Source organism: Nakaseomyces bracarensis, assembly GCF_045282275.1.
Source record: "Nakaseomyces bracarensis strain CBM3 chromosome Unknown Scaff12_0, whole genome shotgun sequence".
NCBI classification, from domain to species: domain Eukaryota; kingdom Fungi; phylum Ascomycota; class Saccharomycetes; order Saccharomycetales; family Saccharomycetaceae; genus Nakaseomyces; species Nakaseomyces bracarensis.
The window spans coordinates 426542-450284 of NW_027263958.1; the positions used below are offsets into that span (position 1 = coordinate 426542).

A 23743-nucleotide genomic window follows, 5' to 3' on the forward strand; every position below is an offset into this window, starting at 1 on the left:
AATTCACTCGCCCTCTTTGTCAAAATTCTGGGGGGCAGAGGTAGTTCGTAAGAAAGAAAGGAAGGGTACTGTGCGGTACTTTCTGTGCAAGAGTTAGTAACTATATGTGTTAAGATATAATTTAATAATTATATTAAATCATCTTATACTCAGAACATATTGTATTTTATTATTTAATCATTTTTATTAATTAATAAAAAGAGTACAGATTGATAATATATAAATTCTAGAAGATAGATAAAATATATATTGGACCAGAAAAAAAAAAGAAGATGAAAATAATAATTGTTTAAAGGAATTTATTTTTTTTTTTAAGTTTTTTAACTTAAAACTTTTGAGGAAAATGCTTAGTTTTTTTTGTTTTGTTTTTAAAATAGAAGATCAATGAAATGAAAAATGCATAGCCGGGGTATTTTTGTTGGGTTGTTTTTATGTGTTTTTTTCTGTTAGGTCGTAGCAGATTGGTAGATTTTTTGCTGTATTAAAATTCCATCTCATCAAGCTTACCAGAAGCAAACATTTTGTTTAGTTCAGCAGCACCGTTCTTGTTGTTAGAGATATTCTTATCGATCATCTCTAATCTTTCATCTAAATCACGTTCCCACATCTCCAGAGAAGAGCTAGAAGAAACAGTACGTTCGTTAACAAGCATAGGAGCCTGAGCCATAGGTGGCAATGGAACTCTTTGAATTGGTTGTTCTGGTAGTTGGTATCCTTGAGATACTTTATCTCTAATTCTTTGACTTAGTTGATTTAATTCTTGGTAGTTATTCATATTTTTATTTTTATTGGTTTTTGTAAAATATTTTAGTATATGTATTTTGCTATTAAAAAAAAAATAAGACTAAGAGAGGTTTTTAAAGAGTAGGGTAGCGTTAAAATAAGATCTTTGTCACAAAGAAACTGCTTTATATACAAAAAAAAAATCTTTTTGTTCCTAGTGGTTATCCCTTTCTAGCCCCTCCTTCTTTGTATTATACTCCTTTTACCAGATCGTTCTTTTTTAGAATCTACAAAAAAATATAAAAAAAAAAAAGCCTCCCCCTTCTTCTCCCTCGCAGGCCCCCTCTCTCTTCTTGTTTTCTTCTATGTACTATTTTTTATTGTTTTGGTCTCCAAAATTTGTTGTGAAAAAATTCGATGGAAGAAAAACGCGATTTTTTTGTATTCTATACGGACATTTCTGCACGAGATTCTTTATTTTACATACAAAATAATTACATATATCCTCTTTTGGAAATAGTGTAAACAAACTATATCATTGCCTACGTGCTCATCTCATCCCCCCGAAAACCAAAAAAACAAGAAAAAAGCAATGTGTAGTCCCCCGATATAATTCTGGGTCACTTAACACGGACTAACGCTATGTATCGTATCACACGTTATTTTGTTGTTTCTTGCCCGGGGGCGGCTAAATTACCTAATCTAGAATTAGAGATCTCGTAAAGGAAATAAAGTTTTTACAGTGAATAGCACGTAGTGAGTGCACGAGTCATTTTTCAGAAAAAAATGACTCGTGTATTCTTACATCATTACACCACGTAGTAAAGCAACTGAAAAAAGAAAAGTGTTTATTTAGAATTCCATCGAAAAAAAAAAACGTGCTACCATATTAAATGAAGCCGCGGTGACTCTCCACGGGGTATAGAGAGAAAGAAAAAAAAAGGAAGAACTTTCTAATTTTAAAAAAGGATTTTTTTGTACGATGTTTTCAATGAAACGTGCGCACTCCTCATTCCCTAGAAAGAACAATACCATAAAAAAGAAAAGTTAACGTAATGGTGGAGAAATAAAATTTTTTTTTTCAGGGGCGGTTCGAAGTCTTTTCTTGTCAAGAAAAAAAATTATATAAATACAAGAACTTTTTTTTTTTTTTGAAAACTTTCTTTTATTCTCTTCTATTCCTCGGCGGCTATTTTATTGTTTTGTTATATACTTATTTTCTTTTAGAGTTACATCTTTCTCTCTTTAAGTATAATATATACAATAATTACAATCTCAAGATTTTTGTTTAATTATTTTTTTCATTTCTAAGTTTTATTATTTTATTTTTTTTTTTTTCCCTTTCTTTTAAATATATTTTATATCCCCCCACATTTTAGTTTTTTTATTTATTGTGTTGATTTCATTTTATTTCATCATTTCTTAATTCTTTTAATTTTCATTTCCTTTTCTTTTTCTTAACATTTTGCATTACATTTAAATTCATAAAAATAAAAAACAGATATATATTGTTAAAGAAGCGGGGGAGGGACACAGACAAAGAAAAAAAAAATTTAGAAAAGCCAAAATAAAAATCAAGGGATACAAAGAAGAGACATTTTTTTTTGAATAGCATTTTATTTTATTTTTATTTTTTTTTTTATTTTTTATTTTCCAAAAAAAAAAAAAAAGTGCATTATTAGTAATAAGGCATTATTGCATAGATCTTTTTATGAGATTTCAAAACTGGAAAACAAAAAAAATTATAATTCAATAATGGTTAATTATAATTCAAGTAATGGACTGCCGCATAGATTAGTGAAGAGTAATACCGGATCTGTACCAGGTCCAACTAGACCAAGTAATAATGGTGGTGGCGGAAATAAAGAACATTGGTTTTTGTCAGGTATATTTAACTGTTTCTGGGTGATAACATACTTTATCAGTGGTACGACCCATATGGCCTTCAAATATTCATGGTATTTAGCAACCTTCTTAATGTTACGATTTCCAAGGTGGGTATTCTTCGAGGCGAGTAGAGTCCAATTGAGTATACCATTTAGTGTGCTGTTATTTTTGGTAATAGTGGGACTTATAGTGACTTATGATATTTTAAAGGATAAATGGTTTAGTCAGTACAAGAATTTGACCTCCGATCTAGATGATACCGATGACCTTGTTCCAGGTAGACGGTCTAGCGTGGGTAATGCCGGATCCCGTTTAATGCGTAATGGTAAACTCGGGGGTAAAAATAAAAATAGAAATAGCGGTCTCAATAAAAATAAAAAACATAGTAATAGTAATAGCGCCGGTAGTGGTGGAGGCAGCGGCGGAAGTGGTAAGGATAATGATGGTTTAAAACGTCATGGTAGAAGGAGATATTCCAATACACACGATAGACTATATAATCACCATCGTCATGCTACCAATAATGACGATGATGACACCTTTCTGTCGTCATATTTGGATCAATTTCTTAGTGCAATTAGAATTTTCGGTTATTTAGAGAAGCCGGTTTTCCACGACTTAACCAAGAATATGAAAACACAGAAGCTCGATGAAGGTGAAATATTATTGCTAGACAATTCTGTTGGATTTGCAATAGTTGTAGAAGGTACTTTAAATATATACCATGAGGTGGATGAGAAAAATGGCGATAGTAGTGATCCGTTCTCAATAGACGACTCGCACTCAGTTTATTCGATCTTGAAACAAAATAACAGTAGAGAAAATAGATTGCATCAGCAACGGAAAAAAAGTAAACAAGATGAAGATGATGGAATACTAAGAATGAGGACACCAGGCGCTTTTGAAGACATATTCTCCTCAGATACTGATGGTGTGTCACCATCTATAATGGATACTAGCGATGAAAGCGATAACAACGACGAAAGTGACGACGACGAAGATGACGAAACTACTGGATTTATCCGTTTAAAAGATGGTCTAGGTAAATTTCAACTTTTGAATACAGTCAAACCTGGTAATCCGGTTTCCTCCTTAGTAAATATCTTGAATCTATTCACATCAGCAAACGATGTTGTAATGAACTCGCATCGTAATGAAAGTAGAGTCAATAGTAATGACAGATCTGAGGCAATGACCAACAACTCTAAATTATCTAATTCTATTGAAGAAAGTGCGGTAAGATTAGAATTGGGGAAATATGCACTATCACCAATTCAATCTAATAGATCCAATAGTAATAACAATCCTAGATCACCTACGCTTTCAAGAATCGGAACTAAAGATGAAGATCCTCTACTCAAAAGCTTCTCGGATGATGTTATGTCACCAATGCCATTACAGTCGGGGGATTCTCCACTACCTTATGCAATTCCTAAGGTTGTCGCTAGAGCTGCAACTGATTGTACTATTGCCATTATTCCACCTCAGGCTTTTGTAAAACTCACTGCAAAATACCCTAGGTCAGCATCTCATATTATACAAATGATATTGACTAAGCTGTATCATGTCACTTTTCAGACGGCTCATAATTACCTTGGCTTAACTCACGAAATTGCTTATACAGAACTCTTGTTAAACAGGAGTGTGGACTATCAAATTCCTGATTATTTAAAAGAAGTGGTAGTACGTAAATTGAAACAAAAACAGAATAATGAAAGCTCTTCTAGTAATAGTTTCAAAGAGATGACTTCGAGTGCAAGAAAGGCCTCTAAATTTTATGGTCCAACGTCTTATCCAAAGTCTCCTAGTGATAACTCATCCAAATATTCGAACACGATTGAAAAATTGAAAAGCAGTGATTTAGGTAAACAGAATCCTCAAATACATGCACCAACCCCTATCACTGGATCAAGACATGTGGTGTTAGAATCTAGAGATCAATATAATCCTGGTGATTTACTTTCAAATGTCCCATTATCTAGAATAAATCTATCGACTGCAGCAAGAGGCTTTGATTCTAATAATATTACTAAATCTAGTTCACCACAGACTTCCCAAAGTAGTAGTAAAAACACGATTGTATCAAGTGATCCAAAATTGCTTAGACGTCCCTCATTGTTTACCAACCAAACATCTAGCCGTGCGAATATCTTGAAAGCTAACAAGAGTAATGATGTGAAATTAAGATCCTTTTCAGCTCAGGAAGAGACTGAGGATTCTGTTGTACGTATGGCCATAGTTGAGGCGATGTTGACTTACGTTGGTGTGAGTAAACTAAATATGTCTGTTCTACCTAGTTATTCCAACGGTACAAGAACTGCTTCGAGTTCTCATAGAGCTTCGGAGATATCTCTTGTTTCAACATTTGCTTCCTCAGCTGCACCACAAACAATGATTAGGATTTTACCTAGCGATTATGCGATTATATCTAATAAAAAACACAAGAGCTCTAAGAAGAAGAAAGTTTACAGGGAAGAAGTCTCGCCAAATCTTGACTATGAATATGCAAGAAATGAATTTGCTGAAGCAATTGAATTCCAATTTTTCAAACAGGGTACTACTATTGTAGAACAGGACGAGAGAGGAAAAGGATTGTATTATGTTGTGGCAGGTAAAATCGATGTATCAACTGCAAATGATCGTAATGAAGAGCTGTTCAGCACCAAAAAGTCAAAGAAAAAGAAGACTCAGACACTATTTACTATAGAATCAGGGGGGATAGCCGGTTATCTTTCTTCCTTGGTTGGGAAATCATTCGTTAATTTAGTTGCACGAACTGATGTTTATGTTGGTTATTTGCCATATAAAACGCTGGAAAAATTATGTGAGAAGTATTTCTTGATTTATTTAAGAATTGCGGAGACTTTGACGAATCTATTAACACCAAGAATGTTGAAATTAGACCACGCATTGGAATGGATTCATTTGAACGCGTCGGACACCTTATTTAACCAAGGTGACCCTGCAAATGGTATTTATGTGGTCCTCAATGGGAGATTAAGACAATTGCGCAATCCAGAAATTGATGAGGCTAAGAGAAATGGTGATTGTAATAAAAAGATAGAGGTTAATCCCGAGAATACTGTGGTCCTTGGTGAACTTGGTCAAGGTGAGAGTTTTGGAGAAGTTGAAGTGTTAACTGCGATGGATAGAATGAGTTCTATATTGGCTGTGAGAGATACTGAGCTAGCTAGGATTCCCCGTGCCCTTTTTGAGCTTTTAGCCATTGAACACCCGTCAATAATGGTTAGAGTGTCTAGATTAGTTGCCAAGAAGATCATTAATGGAAACCAAGGAAATATGTCAATATCGAAGATTGGTTCAGAGAATGGTATTAGGCATGATCTAAACTTAACTATTCCTACATCTCCAAATTCGTCAACCCATGCACACTCATATGGACATGACCAGAGTAATCAAATAAATAATACTAATTTTAGAACTATCACTATTCTGCCAATTACTGGAGGGCTACCTGTTGAATCGTTTGCTATGAAACTAGTTCATGCATTCAAACAAGTGGGGAGAACAACTATTGGGTTAAACCAAAGGACTACCTTAACGCATTTGGGAAGACATGCCTTCGATAAATTATCGAAGTTGAAAGAGAGTGGTTACTTCGCTGAACTTGAAGAAGCATATCAAACTGTGGTATATATAGCAGATACTCCTTTAAAATCCACTTGGACTAAAACTTGTATTGCTCAAGCAGATTGTGTGATTCTTCTTGCTGATTCTGCCGATAATCCTGAAATTGGGGAATATGAAAGTCTTCTACTGAAGTCCAAAACTACCTCTAGAACTGAGCTCGTCTTGCTACACAAAGAAAGATATGTAGAACCGGGTCTTACTCAGAGGTGGTTGCGCCATCGACCTTGGGTTCATACTCATCACCATATTCAATTTAATGTTGACTCTATGGTTACAAGCGTTAAAGAATCATCAGGTAATATTGGTGCATTGACTCTCGTGGATAAATTTATTCAAACAGAATTTGGTAAAATGACACAATACAATATCTCAAGATTACTACCAGATTCTATCAAGGTAACAGTTGAGAACTTTTCATCTCGTTTTAGGCGCAGAGAACGTCAATATTATACCCCTGTTCATCGCCATAAGGACGATTTCTTAAGGTTAGCAAGAATATTATCCGGACAAGCTATAGGTTTAGTATTAGGTGGCGGTGGTGCTAGAGGTATGAGTCATTTAGGTGTTTTGCAAGCCCTGGAAGAACGTGGTATTCCTATAGACATGATTGGCGGGACCTCTATAGGTTCCTTTGTTGGTGGTTTATATGCTAAAGACTATGATCTAGTTCCAATATATGGAAGAGTGAAGAAATTCGCAGGTAGAATTTCATCGTTATGGCGAATGTTAAGTGATTTTACATGGCCAGTAACATCGTACACTACCGGACATGAATTTAATCGTGGTATTTGGAAGACATTTGGGGACACAAGGATAGAGGATTTTTGGGTACAGTATTTCTGTAACTCTACGAATATAACTGAATCAGTACAGGAAATTCATTCTTATGGTTATGCTTGGAGATATATCAGAGCTTCAATGTCTTTGGCTGGTCTTTTGCCACCTATCGAAGATAATGGATCTATGTTATTAGACGGTGGTTACGTCGATAATCTACCTGTCACTGAAATGAGTGCTCGCGGTTGTAATACAATATTCGCTGTTGATGTCGGTTCAGTAGATGATAGAACGCCTATGAATTACGGTGATTCCTTAAATGGGTTCTGGATTGTATTTAATAGGTGGAATCCATTTTCGAGCCATCCAAATATTCCCACTATGGCCGAAATTCAAGTAAGATTGGGTTATGTTTCATCTGTCAATGCCCTAGAAAAAGCTAAGAGGACACCTGGTGTTATTTATTTAAGACCTCCTATTGAGAACTATGCCACGTTAGACTTTGGAAAATTCGAAGAAATCTATAAGGTTGGTGCAGATTTCGGAAGGGTATTTTTGCAGACCTTGAGCGAAGAAGGTAATATGCCTTATATTCCGGGCTCCGTTTCGTCTATAGCTGGTAGTAAAGATCAAGAGTATTTACTTCAGAGGCGTAATAGTATATAAATAATATTGACAATCTTTCATTAATAATTGATGTTTTATTCTATAGAATATATTTAGATAGATATTGAGTAACCAGCCATTACATGCATTATTTTGAGTTTATTATCGTTTTTTTTTAGGATATGTAATTTGAGTCATATTATAGATATTCATTATTCGGCCTTAACTTCCACTTCTATTAGTTTTTCCTCTTCCTCAAATTTCAATTTTTTACTGATGACAGTGGTTTCATCTAATTTTGTCCTTTTCTTGGGGGAGTTGGAATTCTTCTCTGTCTCTCTAAAGAATAATAAACCTTGCGCCCAGCCAGCATGTGTCCCCCATAATTCGACGAACTTCAACCTTATAAAATCCAGTTCCAGATTTATCTTCTTTTTAGTAATGGGCAGTTGATCATATCTACTTTTAATGGCTTGTAATTCCTTCTTAGAAGCTGAGATGCTGTAATCTCTCTTTGCAATTCTGCCAACGTGTACATCTATCGGCACTACTTCGTCCATCTTGAGTCCCATGAGGCATGCGCAATCGGCAACTTTGGGGCCAACTCCACAAAACCCCATTAGGAATTCTCGGACTTCTAGATAATCCTTTTCTTTGGCAATTTTTTGTAAGAAATCTGTATCATTGTCTACACCGACTTCTTGTTTGGCTTGAACAAATTTCTTTGCTGTCTCAATGATATATTTTGCCCTGTAACCAAATCCTAGATCCCTGAGAGTGGATTCTGTTGCATTCTCTGCTAACTGGTTACTAGTTGGGAAGGAGTAATAGTCCCTTTCTTGGAATTTTCCTATATAATCCCCAAAGTTTTGTGCCAAGGCATGGCACATCTTTGATATCCTCCCAATGTTATTGTTGCTTGAGCAGATAAACGACACTAGAGTTTCCCATGGCTCCTGTCCTAGGATTCTAATACCTTTATGTTCTAGCATCTTGAATTTTTGATCCTTAGCTAGCCATTGATTCTGGTGTATGCTATGTAAGTCCACTTCAAGTCTGAAATAGTTTCGTAGGTGGTTTTGCACGGTATCGATCCCGATATTTTCATTGGGAGTGTCAAAAGTTATGCAACCTGTATTAAGGTCTTGGCTTAGCGCAATGATCGAGTACTTTCCAGGTATGATACGCATAGTGGTGGTGTAAATACCCTCCTCAAGAATCCACCGAAAAGCTTGGCCCGTCTGCAACACATTTTCCAACCGCAATTCACCAGATGTAACTTTAAGAACTCCACGACCCACCATTATTTGTGCTGTTGCTACGCTTAATTAAAAAGAAAACATTATTTGATACACTATGTTATCATTTATGTATTTATACATCCGATGAGCTATGCGATGAGCTGCAATTACCTGCAATTTTTCACATGACGCGATTTTTTTTTTTTTCTTCAATTTTTCGATTTTTTTGATCCACACACGTTAATTACATTTATATATTTAGTTTAGATATAATATTGAATGAAATAGTTTTCTAATGGCACACTAATCAATCGTTTTAGCTCTTCATATCAAACAGGAGAATAATACACTTATAGACATCTGCTTTTATTTTTATTTTATTTATTCTTCTTTTTCTTGATTTGGATATTTTTTGGATGAAAGATTTATGTTTAATAGCCCAAGACTGATAGCGATACATATTTTAAAGAGGCCAGTCATTGGAAGGTTCGTCATGAGCAGTAAAAGACCCAATTCTACACTTAGCAACAATGATAACTATGATCTAAACTATGACGAGCTGAATGCATTGCTTTCAGATTCTAGCGACTGGGATGATCTGGTGATGAGCCCAAACAAGAACAATAAGAAGCTCTGTACAGACCAAGTGGAGGTACGATCACGACCCATAGTAGGGGCTAATAATGTTGCCAATAGATATTCGATTCCTTATGCTGGTGATAAGCTGATCCCTGATAATGTGAGGACGCTGAGTGGTTTATCCGATATAGATGATAGCTCGATAATAGAGCTGCTGCATGAAGAAAACTTGGAGATACAAAAACAGAAACCGCCGATGTTTGTTCCATTAAAGGCATTGGTACCGAAGCCTGAATTAGAAGATCTGTCTACAATGGCAGAGAGCACCCAGAAGAACCAGAAGTCTCAGAAACATAATGGAAACCTATTGGGGCTCTCACTAAGTGCTGAAGAACTGAATTTTACTCCTGATTCGTTCAGTAATGATAAACACGATAAGATCATGACTCACAACAATGATAAAGCTTTAAAAATCGAGCAGAACGATAAAGAAAACATATCACCGAAGGAAGACATATTAGTTTCTTCTACGGAAGGTACTGATAAGCATACTGATCCAATTCTGCAGAAAATTGATACTAATGTGAAGCTGCCAGAACCTACTGTCAAAAACGAAGCTGCACCAGGAATAACCATTGGAACTAAGCTAGATGTGGATAACACCAGCCTACAGATACTGGAAATATTAGGTAAAAAAGATGCTACAGAAGTATCGGAGGAGGAAGTGAAGATGGCAACAGCTCAATTAGGTGAAAAATTCCGGTTCTTGACTCAACGTGCGATATTTACTGATGTCGATAAGAAACAGAGCAGAATTGCTATTCCAGACAGAAAGAAGGTCAAGATACCCATCATTCTCAGTAAAGAACAAGAAACTGTTATTGATTTAGCGGAAAAGGGACATAATATATTTTATACTGGTAGTGCGGGCACTGGTAAATCTGTCTTATTAAGAGAGATGATTAAAGTATTGAAAAAACAATATGGACCTGAAAAGGTAGCAGTCACAGCTTCGACCGGGCTGGCTGCCTGTAATATCGGCGGTATTACTGTACATTCCTTTGCCGGGATAGGTTTAGGAAATGGTGATGTAACAAAGCTTTATAGAAAAGTACGCAGATCGAAAAAGAATATGAAAAGATGGTCTGAAATTAAGGTTCTAGTGGTAGATGAGATTTCAATGTTAGATGGTGAGCTTTTTGATAAACTAGATTATATAGCTCAGAAAATAAGGAAAAATAGCTCTCCATTTGGAGGGATCCAGATTATCCTATGTGGTGATTTCTTTCAGTTACCTCCAGTAACGAAAGATTCAAATGCTTCAATGAAATTTGCTTTCCAATCAGAAGCGTGGCGTAAATCAATTCATGTTACCATTATGTTGGAGAAAGTTTTTCGTCAACAAGGTGATACAAAATTTATAGATATGCTAAATCAAATGAGATTAGGACGAATTGACGCAGAAACTGAGAGAGAATTTAAAAAGCTGAATCGTCCCCTACCCGATGATGATATCATTCCTGCTGAACTATACAGTACTCGAGTTGAAGTCGACCGTGCTAATAGATCAAGGCTGAATAGGTTGCCTGGTCAATTATTTAATTACAATGCAATCGACGGTGGTCTCTTGGAGGACCAAGAGATGAAAGATAGACTGCTACAAAACTTTCTGGCACCTAAACAGCTACAATTGAAGATTGGGGCTCAGGTTATGATGATTAAGAATATTGATGCCCAACTAGTTAACGGTTCTCTGGGGAAAGTTATTGCATTTATGGATCCAGAAACTTACTTATTTTACAGTACAATATTAACCGACTCAAACATAACTCCTGATGTTATGGAGGGTTTGAAGGACAAACCAGAATCATTAAAGGAACTATATGGTGGAGATGAAGATGATGATAACCAGAGGATAAGTAAGAAGAAAGAAAGTTTTTTCAATGGAAACGCAAATGGAGTTCCTCAAGATGATTTGGATGATTCACTCTTTGATTTTATGTCCGAGATTGAAGCAAGTAGTGAAGAGGCCAAACAGAATATTGAGCGTAAGAAGAACATTATCAAAGATCTATACAAAAATGCTGACTCTAAAAAGCGTTTACCATTGGTAACTTTCAAGACTGCTGATATGACTACTCGTACCGTGCTGGTAGAGCCAGAGGATTGGGCTATCGAGGACGAGAACGAGAAGCCCCTGGTATCAAGGGTCCAATTACCGTTGATGCTTGCTTGGTCGCTCTCCATTCATAAGTCTCAAGGACAAACTTTGCCCAAGGTCAAAGTAGATCTTCAACGAGTTTTTGAGAAAGGTCAGGCTTATGTAGCTCTATCACGGGCCGTTTCTCGTGAAGGTCTGCAAGTTCTAAATTTTGACCGCAGCCGTATAAAGGCCCATGACACAGTCGTAAACTTTTACATGACATTAGTGTCCGCAGATCAAGCTATTGAGGACCTAAAAATGCGTAATGGTGGCTCCTTAGAAACCAAAAAGACAGCACCAGTATATGTAGCAACCAGATCAAAGTCGGATACGGCGAGACGTTCGCCTTCAACCAACGGTATCGCTGAAATGTTAAGACGAAAATCGTGCAAGACTCCAGAATAAGTGGGAAAGTGAGACGGCCGAACTATAAGCATGTCTTCGTGCCAATTTTTTTTTTTTTGTTTCTTGGTATATCATCTAAATATAAATATGTTATATATTTATATATAAACTTATAACTATGGTATTATGAATACTTACTACATCACTCTTTACGTTGAGGTTTTGGTGGGGAAAATCTCAGTTGCAATTTTTACTTTCCAAAGAAGATACTTTCTTAAGAAAAAAAGATTTTGGGTTTAAATGTTTTTAGTCAGAGAGATATTGATATTTCCATTGCATAAAAGGGATACCATTTCAGTTCTACAAGTACTAAAAGGATAGTATTAGTGGCGAAGTACTCAGCTGCTTTTTTTATATTTTTAAAAGTGGTTAATTTTTGTTATTTGGAGCGTATCGAATCTTTTTATATACACTCATACGTACGGATACCAACATACCAAGATCAGAGGTATTATCTTTATTAAACTGGAAATTTTTTATTTTTGTTTGGTTCGTTTTTTAAATTATGTCTGCTAGTGAGGATCAGGTGAATCAAGTTAAGGACAAGGTCAAGTTTAGTGACGTCGACAGTCCGTTTACGAGGTACTTAGAAGTGTTAGGGAAAGTTGTGAGTATGAGTGATGACATGCTGGGTGGTACACTGGATGAGGAGAAGTTGAAAGAAGTGATGGACCAAGGTAATATTCAGAAGCTGGAGAATGCGGCTGAAGCTCGTTTTATGGATGCCCAGACTAATATCGATGTGAAAAAGATAGGATATGAGAATTGGCAGACGTACAACGAGAAAACAATGAACCTGTTGAAGGACGGTAACGAAATTGATGGGGAGACACTAGATAACTTACAAAATTTCCAAGCGAACTTGCAAGAGAGGATACAGCGTGTTTCTGATATGTACGACTCGGTGAAGAAGGTTAATAAGGAGCTGGCATCCCTATCCGAAGGTAAGAGCAGCCTGACTGTTCCAAGAAAAGAATGGGAGGAAGAGCTTGGTCAAGAATTGACTCAGAAACTAATTGATCGGAGGTATTTGCAAGACAAACACGGCGGTAATGAGAGAAAGCACTTAAAATTGAATACCAACTCAACGTATGAGGCCGACAGATTTAACGTGAGTAATAGTAATGAGAAGGGCTCTGGAGATTCGAAGAGATTTTACGATAGTGCTAACGGCGAAACTTTGACCGCTTATGATGATTTCTCTAAGGGCCCAGCCGAATTAAAACACATCCAAAGTATGTTAAAGGATGATATATTCAGGTTAAAGGAGGAAGTTGAATCTTATAAGCAAAAATGGATGACTGATGCAGAGTTGTTCACTAAAATATCTTCCTCCTTGAGGGTTGAGTTGGATAAAAGAGAAAATGGACTAACTTATCCTGCTCAACAAAACAATAATGACGAAGAAGAAGTAGATTCTGAGGAGGAGGATGAAGATGTTGGAAGATTTAAGAGAAAAGTACGTGAAAGTGAGGACTCGCTAGTACCTGAAACTGACTCACGTAGTGATGTTGATAACTCTCTTGGTGAAGAAGAGGAAGATGATGATGGAAGCTCCGGTTCAGTAAGCTCATATGAAAGGGATATAGAAAATGAAGAGGAAGACAACCTCATACATGAACATAATGATGTAAAGGAGGAAGTTGTCGTGCAAGAAAGCATGGATGATAATAACGCGTATGATACTAAGAGTGATAGAAAAGACAACATAACTGCCGTGGAAAATCAACAGGGTGAGAATACTGAGAAGAACTCACCTCCGATTGATGGCATATGATGAATTGTGGTAGTTTCAACAATACAGTATATATCTGTGTTGTAATAATGACTAAAATCATGAGCACAAAATTATTAAAAAAAAAAAGAGGAAAAAAAACAGAGCCTTGAACATTTATAGAAAAGGCCATAAAATTTTGTTACGTTACATATTAGACTACGTTTGTTTCATGTTTAGACTTTGCATAAAAACAGTTTATGCTCCCTTATCGAGTATTTCAAGCAACCTATTTTGTTATATTTTGTTGCATACTTTAATAGGTTATTATTAGTTATCTATCGCTTCTAAAATTTAATTACAGGAGCTCCATTATGCTATTTGTTAGTTTTATTATTACCACTTTTATGCATGGTTACAATATTCTTAGTTATTATGTTGTATACAGTCTCAGCAATTAAGTAATTTATCACCAACAAGTACGAAGCAATGGAGATAGTACTTTAGAGCAACTGTCTAAACAAAGTGATATAACAGTATGAGTTATTAATCTTATAAGTACATACTTATTTAGTTTGCGAAACTATTTATTAGCATCATATTTATTTTTTTTGCAAATCTGGTTAGAAGTTCAGCGTTTCAATATAATTACATTTGCTTGATAATATGACCATTTTATATTGATCTCAATTGTTTCTTAATTTTATTAATTTTATGTTTTGTAAGCGGAGCTTGTTATGTTCATTATGATGCAAGTAAAGAGCGAATTGTTGTGAGAAGCAAATCAATGTATGGACAATGTAATTAAAAAACAGGAAGGTTATGGGATCCAATTCTAAGGCTATAAGTCGAACAGATAACCTGATCAAGAGGCTCTGAGAGGTAAAAGATGTCTTCTAATACTGAAACTACAACAAACACTGAAAATAATGGGCAAAGAAGCCTGCCCAGTATGCGGAATCAGGTTGATATACAAGTTGGTTTAGTTGGTGATGCTCAGGTAGGTAAAACGTCACTAATGGTTAAATATGTACAGAATATATTTGATGAGGAGTATACACAGACATTGGGTGTCAACTTTTTGAAACGTAAAGTTAGTATACGGTCGACCGATATTATATTCTCCTTGATGGATTTAGGTGGGCAACGTGAGTTCATAAATATGTTGCCAATTGCAACATTAGGGTCTTCTGTGATTATATTCTTGTTTGATCTGACACGACCGGAAACGCTTAATTCAATCAAGGAATGGTATAGGCAGGCTCTCGGGTTGAACGATTCAGCAATACCACTATTGGTTGGCACAAAATACGATCTCTTCATTGATTTAGACGAAGAGTACCAGGCTAAAATTTCAAAGACAAGTATGAAATATGCACAAGTAATGGATTCTCCTCTAATATTCTGTTCTACAGCTAAATCTATCAATGTACAGAAGATATTCAAAGTTGCTCTGGCGAAAATCTTCAATCTAACATTAACTGTCCCGGAAATAAATGAAGTTGGAGACCCTCTTCTCATATACAAGACATTGGGCAACAAAAAGCATAAATCTACACAGCAGGATAAATCAAGAAGGCGATCCTCAAAAAATGAGGAGCATAGTACTTCTCATTATCCAAGTAATGCCACATATGTCTCTGAATGATTAGCTTTCTCAGACAAATAAAGTAAAGATTTTTGATAAGTTAACTTACAAATATCGTGATCTTTAACCGAGAAGATGACTCACTTCTTAGAATAAAAATCTGACGATTAGTTTTTATTTATCATGGTGTCTCAGAATTTTTAAAGAAATATTTACTTATGCTTAGATTTTATGATTACTCACCTTTATATATGTAGTCATTAAGCTTACCAAATGATAAAACTAAGCATCTCATTTAATGTTCATGTCAGAGGCAAGTAGCTCGTGGTTATAAAAATATATATACTGTTACATCTATTTTTTCATAACTCTCTAATAATATCATCCTTTTCTATTGCCTCACGAACATCTTCAACTGCCATCATCAATCGTACAGTACCCATCCTCTCATTCCGCATTGATTGCTTTGAAAGAATACCTGCTTCAATCAATTGGTTAATATTGTAGTCCCATGATTTCATACGTAATTCTGGATTATCATCACCACCGGATGAGAACAGGTTTTGTTGGATATTTCGTAGATATTTGTTACTATTATTATTATCTAGCAACAACTTAACCTCATCAATGACATCTCCTAGTACCTGATCGAGGGTACTATTTTTTTTCATTAAATTTAACAAAGCATATATGAAAACTTTGGCACCAAAAGCCAATCTACTAATGAACGTTATAGAATTGGAGTTTATAGTCTCGTTCAGTGCCTTCATTATATGGTTAATGTTAACAATTTGGATTTCATCGTCACCATCATTTTCAATTTGGGGCTCATTGCCAGCCTCTAACTCATTAGCTTCATTTTCTTTTTCAATAATTGCCTTACCATCATAACCATAACCATACTTTGCCATATAATGTTTTTCAGCTATTTCAGCTGCCCTTTTGCACACTTTCAACGCTCTACGTGCATCACCACTGACACTTGCCACCTTTCTTGATGCAATTTCTATAGCATCATCAGTTATCCTTAGTCTGACCTTTTTCATACCGGCTGGTATTTCATCCTTATCTTCGGCAGCAACTAACTTTGCTTTACCAGTTTTTGTGTCTACATAAAAACAGGAATTATTCAAACCTTGCAAACGGAACTTAATGATCGTTTTTAGCTCTTCATGAGTATATCCAGTGAACATAATTCTTGTGAAACCAATTCTAGATGATACTTTATTACCTAATTGTTTTTCGGGCAAGTCCATAGTGTTGGCTACACTTATAACTATAAGTTTTGCATTTTCATAAGTAGACCAGTTGAAAAAGTTATACATAACATCCTGTGATTTTGTCACCAATGCATCAAGTTCATCAAGTAAAACAACAATTGGTCTTTTTTTCTCCCTTGGTATTTTATTGAAATAAAACTCCAGTGATTCCATAGCTGCTGCCCAAGTTAATTCTTCACCTGATATTTTATTCCAGAAAAACTCATAACTGTCGGTTGGCTTAACCATTTTAAGACCATTAATTTCGACATACTGAAATTTAGGGATTTCACCTTGGTGTGAAGCTAGTTGCAAGTCACTTATGACTTCTCGTACAGTAAGAGTCTTACCAACACCAGGAGTACCGGCAATATAGATAGTTGTGGCAGATTCTGATTCTATTGCACTGTAAACACTTAAATATAGAGAAGCAAATTCATTCTCTCTGGCGGGGAGATAATCAGAAATGTTACCAGATTTCACAATCTCGTCCTTATTGTGAAAGGAAGTTAACTGTTTCTTAATTTTTGAGAAAATTGTCTCTACCTGTTCCTTGCCATCATTAGTTTTTAACCTATTTCCAAGCTTTGCAAAATAGTTTAGAGTTGATTCTTGATTGAAATCTGCAAGTTTCATCAAATCTGGAATGTCATCAATAGACTTATATCTTTTAGAAAATGGTGTATACCCTTTTTTTGCCCTGACAACATTCTTCTTTGTAAATTTTCTGACAGATCCTGTGATATATATTGTACTCGTATTACCCTTTGTACCCTTTTTAGCCTTTCCTCCAGCTTTATTAGCTGTTGTAACACCTTTATCTATATTATTTTTCCTTGGTCTACCTCTTGCCTTGATTCTTTTATTATTTTCATCTTTATCGTCTATAATATCATCTTCCTCCTCTTCCTCTTCCTCTAATAGCTCCTTCTCTGAAACAAGGTCATCATCATTCAAAAGGGATTCTTCATTTACATCTCCTGATATTTCCTCTTCAATCTTGAAATCATCGTCATTATCATCTGGAAGGTCTTCTGATTCAGAACTATTAATTGGGACATCATCAATATTATCGTTTCCTAAATCAAACGATTCTGTGGACTCCTCAATACGGCGCTTTTTCGTCTTCATACTGCTTTTGGTAATTGCATTAGTTTCATCTACCGATACCAATTTCGGTCTACCTCTTTTCTTTACTGCAGATGACGAATTTGAGATCTGTGTGCCACTACTGGTACTAGATTCAATAATATCTTCATTTTTAATTTTTTTAGGTCTCCCTGGTCTTCTTTTTTGGGTCTCTTTTAATACTTCTTCTTCATTAACTACTTTCTCTAATTTTGAAGGGTTTTCTTGAGATTTTCGTTCATCACTTTCCAAAAGATCTATAACAGTTGCAGAGGTGTTCTGCCTCTTTGTCTCAGGAGATGCTGGCTCTGTAATTCTCTTGTAATATTCCAAACTCTTCTTAGGCATCCATTCATACATATGTTTCGATTCTGCATTAATATCTATTTCCATAAATCTTCCTGCTTGAGGATCACAAGCATATTGAACTACAAATGTATTTGTATATTCTTTATCACACTGTGGTATGGTTTCCCATTTGTCCTTATTGAATATTTTAGCCTTTTCGACAATATCTTCTAATTTAATTTCAATTAATGTCGCAGAGAAGAAGAGTTCTTTATCACTTATACGCTGAGAGATTTCCTTCTTTATAGAATCTTGATTATCGGCCTTGAAGTCTGGCGCCAGTTCACGAAGATATATCTCTGGATCGATCTCTTCCGGTTTAATATATAGAAACACCCACAACTCAACTAAATTACTGAGAGTATTGAGCCTGATATCCTGAATAACGCATATACCACCATCGCCAGTTCCTTCCTGAAGTTTGGTCACAACAGAATCTCCCACAGAAAGTAATATCCCATCCTCAGCCCTCTTCAGATACACTTGATCCTTCCCCTTCCGCTCCTGAATGTTTCCTCTCCGCCTTCTGGGCCTCTTCTGCTCAAAGTAATCGATCAATTGATCATTTTCATCCATGATCAATATCTGCCAACCTTCCAAATCCTTCTGAGTACGTGCCATATTTTTACGCAATTTTGCTCAAAAAAAGAAACCTTTCCAATTGTAACTATCTCACCTTAGCAACCAACTACTTATATATCAATTATTAATGTCTTCTGGTATATAATCCCCACATAAATTGCTTCACTCTCATTTCTCTTTTATTGATAAACATTTACGTATTGATGCATTTTTTTCAATAAAGGCGATGAGCTTAGACATTTACCATTTTCAACATAATTAAATATAATAAATATTAAATTATATATATTATGTTATATTATATTATATGTTATATTATATTATATGTTATTTTTATAAATTGTTATTATAAAATTACTGATTCATTGTAAATTAAAAAATTTACTCATAAATCTACTGATCATCTAACCATATAATAGTTATATTTCAATATGAATATATATTGTTTTATCGGATTGTTAATTAATATATATATATATATATATAGTGGAATATCGAACATCTATGATTTTGGTTATTGATAAACAATTCAGAAAGTATGTGAAATATCCGATAATTGTTGCTGTTGTTTTTTATTGTAAATCTCAAGAATCAGGATGGGTTTTGTGTACACTATCAAAAAAATTAATTAATCATACTAAACCAGTAACTCTGTGGTAATTATTATTAGGCCTATGCTGATATCATACACTATTTGCTTGAAAGTGGGTTCAATTAATGACGGGACTAAAATACTAGGTATTTGCCATAAATGAGTTATGTTGATAATCAAACGGTTCATACTCTGGACATTACTGTTTTTCTTAGCGATAACCCAGTTACTATTGTACTTGCCTGACTTTTCATGTTCAGTATCAGTGGGTCTCCCGTTATGCACTCCTCAATTCCAGGTTAGCATTGTTACCGGGACCAGGCCAACCCAGGACTTCGTTACCAGTGTGAGGCAGTTCTTGAAACTGGTATCCTACTTGGCAATAGACATGGGGTGGTCAAAATACCTTGAAAGTGCTCATATCTATAATGATGAGAACTTAGTAGATACTTTCAATCCGAACAATGGGTTCAGTATCAACTATTTCGGGTACTGTAAGAGCACGGATGGTAGGCGTGTATACTGTATCTCAAATAGTGACAATGGGATGGATATACTCGGAATATTGGTCAGGGATGTCGGAATTCAGCTCGGGAAGTTATCTCCTCAGTACGAGACTAACTCAAGGTTGCTTGGTGACTCCCTTGTACTCACATATCATTTGGCTGTGTCCTCTTTGAGGAGTATATTGAGGAGCAACCGCTACAAGAATAATGCCTTTTCGAAACTGCTATTCGAAGGGGACAGTAACCACATCCGAAACTATTCCAAGGGAGTTGGATTGGCCTTTATCCTCACGATGACTAATAAAGGTATGTTCTATATACACCTAGCTGAAATAGTGCTGAGCGGGATCTTTGTACTATCGATATTACTTTTTGGCTTCGTGCTCATTTTTGGCAAGCACCACAGATTTGTTCCAAAGCTTCTTAAAATATGTAGCACATCCATGTTTACTGTGGCAACCATGTCCTATATGGCAACGATAACGTACCTGGCAACATTGAAGCTATTAGAACCAGCTGACCTTATGGTTGAAGATAGCAAGAATAATAACTGGGAGTTACTAGATACTTCAGTGGGTAGTGGCTTTATTATCAGCTGTTTTAGATACATTATACAATGTCTAACGCTGCCTTTGGTTTTTATTGCAGCTAATAGGTACTCTTATAAGGACGCTTCCCTTTGTCCTACTTCAAAGTCAGATGTCCTCAATAAATCAACAGAATATCCTTGGGTATAAACCAATAAATATTTATATAGTTACGCTATAATATAATGAATATTACGTTATAAAATAACGAATATAGTTTAATATAATATAATATTATAGAATATAATTAATTCATTAATCAGGTCACGTGTTTTATCACTCTTTGTGTGGATATCCTTGAACGTAACTCAAAACCTTATCGATTAGATAGTCTAATTTAAATGAAGATAGTGTTAGTACTCATGATGATGGATTTTGAATACATTGTTAAAACTTTTTTATCTTAAGTGAAGAGATAGGAACGCTAATTGAATAAGTAATGGCGGGGATCAGGACGTTTGATGCCTTTCCGAAGACGGAAGAGGTATATAAGAAGAAATCCACGAAAGGTGGCATCACATCAATACTGACGTATATATTCCTATTATTCATATGCTGGACAGAATTCGGTAAGTTCTTTGGCGGGTACATTGATCAGCAATATACAGTAGATAATGTTGTTAGGGAGACTGTACAGATAAACATGGACTTATATGTCAACATTAAGTGCCAGCACATACATATTAATGTCCGTGACGAAACAAAGGATAGAAAGCTTGTTATACAAGAACTGAATCTTGAGGATATGCCATTTTTCATCCCTTATGACTCGAAGGTTAATGATGTGAATGACATCGTAACACCAGAACTTGATGACATTGTAGGGGATGCTATCCCAGCTGAATTTAGAGAGAAGCTCGATACTAGGCAATTTTTCAATGAAGATGACCCTGAAAGTCAGAAACATCTACCACAGTTTAATGGGTGCCATATTTTTGGTTCAATTCCTGTGAATAGAGTTAAAGGAGAGTTACAGATAACGGCTAGCGGCTTTGGATACTATGGAAAGAGACCGCCTATTGAAGAAGTGAATTTTGCACATGCCATTAACGAATTCTCATTCGGTGATTTCTACCCTTACATTAACAACCCATTGGACAAAACAGCCAGGTTTAATAAGGAGGATCCACTAAGTGCTTACGTTTACCACGTTTCTGCAATTCCAATGAAATATAAGAAAATGGGTGTTGAGATTGACACCTTTCAGTATTCGGTTAATGACTATCGCCATAGTGTCAAGGATATGAGAAGAAAAAGTTTATCCGTTTTTCCTGGAATTTTCTTTAAGTATAACTTTGAAGCACTATCCATAGAAGTATCTGATATTAGAATTTCTTTCTTCCAATTTATTATTAGATTGGTGGCTATCATGTCTTTTTTCGTATTTGTTGTGTCTTGGATATTCACTATTATTGACTTACTTTTGGTGAACATTCTAGGTCCAAAATGGTCTTTAAGATACCAACCAGATACCCAAAGCGGTGGAATTCTAACTTAATGCTGATTGTATGATAAAATTGATTATTGGATGATTTATTGTAGGTATAGATGTATTTAGTGTATCTTAAAGTTGTATAATGTATAATTCATGAAAAAACAGCTATTTTGTTTCGTTTTATTGTCATTTAGGGAGGAAACTGACTGGTTTATTCAGCTAAACCTGGCATTCCGTCAAACAATCTTCCGTAACATGGTGAAATTATCTCTCGGAAATGTTCATATGGATCTTCTGGATTTAGCAATGTAGCACATATAAAACAAAACAATGTATGGCATACGGAGCATCTCATCTTGTTACAACCCTCACTTCTTTCGATAACAAGGCGGCAATTTGGACATCTTTGTAAGTTAGAACCCTCTTCTTCAATAGCAAGATCTAACATTCTGTCTGAAATATATTCTTCACCCTCTTGTTGTAGTCTTTTTTTCCCAAATTTAGCTTCTAGTTCCTTTTTTCGAACCTCTGTTGTTTCACCTTCTATATTCAAGTATTCCTCTATGATACTATTTGGTATTCGGTCACTCTTTCCACATGGATTATTGTACCCATGCCAAGAATGAGAACAAACGAAACAAAAAGCAAAATTACATTTCGAACATTGAAGTAGAGAGTCGTCTAAGTCATCCTTTATACACCACGTATCACATCGTGGGCAAATTTTACAGGCAAATGGACAATATTTCGATAATTTAGTCGAGGCATGAGAACGAAACATATTGATATAGCGCTTACAGAGTTCATCATCAAGAAAATCCTCGAAGAATGAGAATGGAATAAGTGGCGTGAAAAGTGCATTCTTCATCTTCTTATAGTCGGTAAATTTTTCTAAATTAATGGGTTTATATTCACATTCTGGACACCTAATTTGTTCTGTCCTACCTTCTTTGATTAAAGTAGAAAAGTAGGAGACAACGCATTCTCTGCATAGGTAGTGGTTGGAGTCTGCAGTCTGGCAAGGCAATTTCACCATACTTCTTCCCTTTTTAGTTTCCATACAGATGCAACAATCGAAATTTGTATTGTTTAACTGTTCCTTTTCTAGGTTCATTTTGATGGACAAAAATTTGTTATACTCATTGATAGACTTGCAAGCTTTAACACTGCCAGGAAACAAAATTGACGACGAGTCATCATGGATGTAACTGAATACTAACATTAAAACCGGAGTGTTTGGAACAAAACTTTCCGATTTTGGATCAGTCATGTCGCCAAACTCTTTATCAACAGCATCTAAAAGCGTCATTTTATCATCCTCATTCATCCAGTAAGAATTTACATCTAATATGATACTTTCCCTCAAATTAGGATATTGTTGCGGATCGATCGTAAAATGTAGAGTATCATTTCCTAGTCCATCTAGTGCACAAGATTTGTCTTCAAACTCTACTTTCAGAGTATCCAGTAGGTTAACCTTGAAGGGTAGCTGTCCAGTTATCTCCTCAGCAGAGCCTTCGATAATATCACCTGAAGTAACAGTAATTTCAGGAAACATATCCTGAAGGATGCCAAAATCTTCATAGAAATTTATACCATCATCCATGTAAAATCCATGTATTTTATATATAGCAACTTTTTGATTGGCAATCAAGTCCTAATGTAGCTGATAATTAGCTATACGTTAAACTAGTTTATCTATTAAATAGTCCTATATCGCATTGCCACTAAAATTTATTATTATTATGTCATTCATTAATATGCTTTTTTTTCGCAGGCGAATGTCATTAACCAAAGATAGTAATCGATAATTATTAACAAAACATAAATTTTATTAAACACATCAGTGAACAATCCAATACATCATTTTCAGGTCAATGTAATTTTACAATATGATATTAATTATTTATATATTATACTTAATATATAATG

At 35.3% G+C, this 23743-nt stretch overlaps 10 protein-coding genes across 10 annotated transcripts; 6 read left to right on the forward strand and 4 right to left on the reverse strand.

Annotated features, from left to right (window-relative positions):
- Positions 1–481: 481 nt before the first annotated feature.
- SML1 (ribonucleotide reductase inhibiting protein SML1) lies at positions 482–775 on the reverse strand (the record flags this gene model as incomplete). Its single annotated transcript, XM_071053790.1, has 1 exon — positions 482–775. One exon carries the CDS (start codon positions 773–775, stop codon positions 482–484), a length of 294 nt encoding a protein of 97 aa, XP_070910202.1.
- A 1703-nt stretch (positions 776–2478) lies between these two features.
- Positions 2479–7704, forward strand: NTE1 (lysophospholipase; the record flags this gene model as incomplete). The annotated part of the gene is made up of 1 exon (XM_071053791.1): positions 2479–7704. One exon carries the CDS (start codon positions 2479–2481, stop codon positions 7702–7704), a length of 5226 nt encoding a protein of 1741 aa, XP_070910203.1.
- A 152-nt stretch (positions 7705–7856) lies between these two features.
- On the reverse strand, positions 7857–8948 carry OGG1 (8-oxoguanine glycosylase OGG1; the record flags this gene model as incomplete). The annotated part of the gene is made up of 1 exon (XM_071053792.1): positions 7857–8948. One exon carries the CDS (start codon positions 8946–8948, stop codon positions 7857–7859), a length of 1092 nt encoding a protein of 363 aa, XP_070910204.1.
- Positions 8949–9312: 364 nt separating this feature from the next.
- Positions 9313–12072, forward strand: PIF1 (DNA helicase PIF1; the record flags this gene model as incomplete). The annotated part of the gene is made up of 1 exon (XM_071053793.1): positions 9313–12072. The coding sequence occupies one exon, from the start codon at positions 9313–9315 to the stop codon at positions 12070–12072; it is 2760 nt and encodes a 919-aa protein (XP_070910205.1).
- Positions 12073–12577: 505 nt separating this feature from the next.
- Positions 12578–13849, forward strand: MFT1 (Mft1p; the record flags this gene model as incomplete). Its single annotated transcript, XM_071053794.1, has 1 exon — positions 12578–13849. The coding sequence occupies one exon, from the start codon at positions 12578–12580 to the stop codon at positions 13847–13849; it is 1272 nt and encodes a 423-aa protein (XP_070910206.1).
- Positions 13850–14675: 826 nt separating this feature from the next.
- TEM1 (Ras family GTPase TEM1) lies at positions 14676–15434 on the forward strand (the record flags this gene model as incomplete). The annotated part of the gene is made up of 1 exon (XM_071053795.1): positions 14676–15434. One exon carries the CDS (start codon positions 14676–14678, stop codon positions 15432–15434), a length of 759 nt encoding a protein of 252 aa, XP_070910207.1.
- Positions 15435–15736: 302 nt separating this feature from the next.
- ORC1 (origin recognition complex subunit 1) lies at positions 15737–18730 on the reverse strand (the record flags this gene model as incomplete). The annotated part of the gene is made up of 1 exon (XM_071053796.1): positions 15737–18730. The coding sequence occupies one exon, from the start codon at positions 18728–18730 to the stop codon at positions 15737–15739; it is 2994 nt and encodes a 997-aa protein (XP_070910208.1).
- A 719-nt stretch (positions 18731–19449) lies between these two features.
- On the forward strand, positions 19450–20526 carry SMA2 (Sma2p; the record flags this gene model as incomplete). The annotated part of the gene is made up of 1 exon (XM_071053797.1): positions 19450–20526. The coding sequence occupies one exon, from the start codon at positions 19450–19452 to the stop codon at positions 20524–20526; it is 1077 nt and encodes a 358-aa protein (XP_070910209.1).
- Positions 20527–20815: 289 nt separating this feature from the next.
- ERV41 (Erv41p) lies at positions 20816–21874 on the forward strand (the record flags this gene model as incomplete). Its single annotated transcript, XM_071053798.1, has 1 exon — positions 20816–21874. The coding sequence occupies one exon, from the start codon at positions 20816–20818 to the stop codon at positions 21872–21874; it is 1059 nt and encodes a 352-aa protein (XP_070910210.1).
- Positions 21875–22022: 148 nt separating this feature from the next.
- ITT1 (RBR-type E3 ubiquitin transferase) lies at positions 22023–23417 on the reverse strand (the record flags this gene model as incomplete). The annotated part of the gene is made up of 1 exon (XM_071053799.1): positions 22023–23417. One exon carries the CDS (start codon positions 23415–23417, stop codon positions 22023–22025), a length of 1395 nt encoding a protein of 464 aa, XP_070910211.1.
- Positions 23418–23743: the final 326 nt, after the last annotated feature.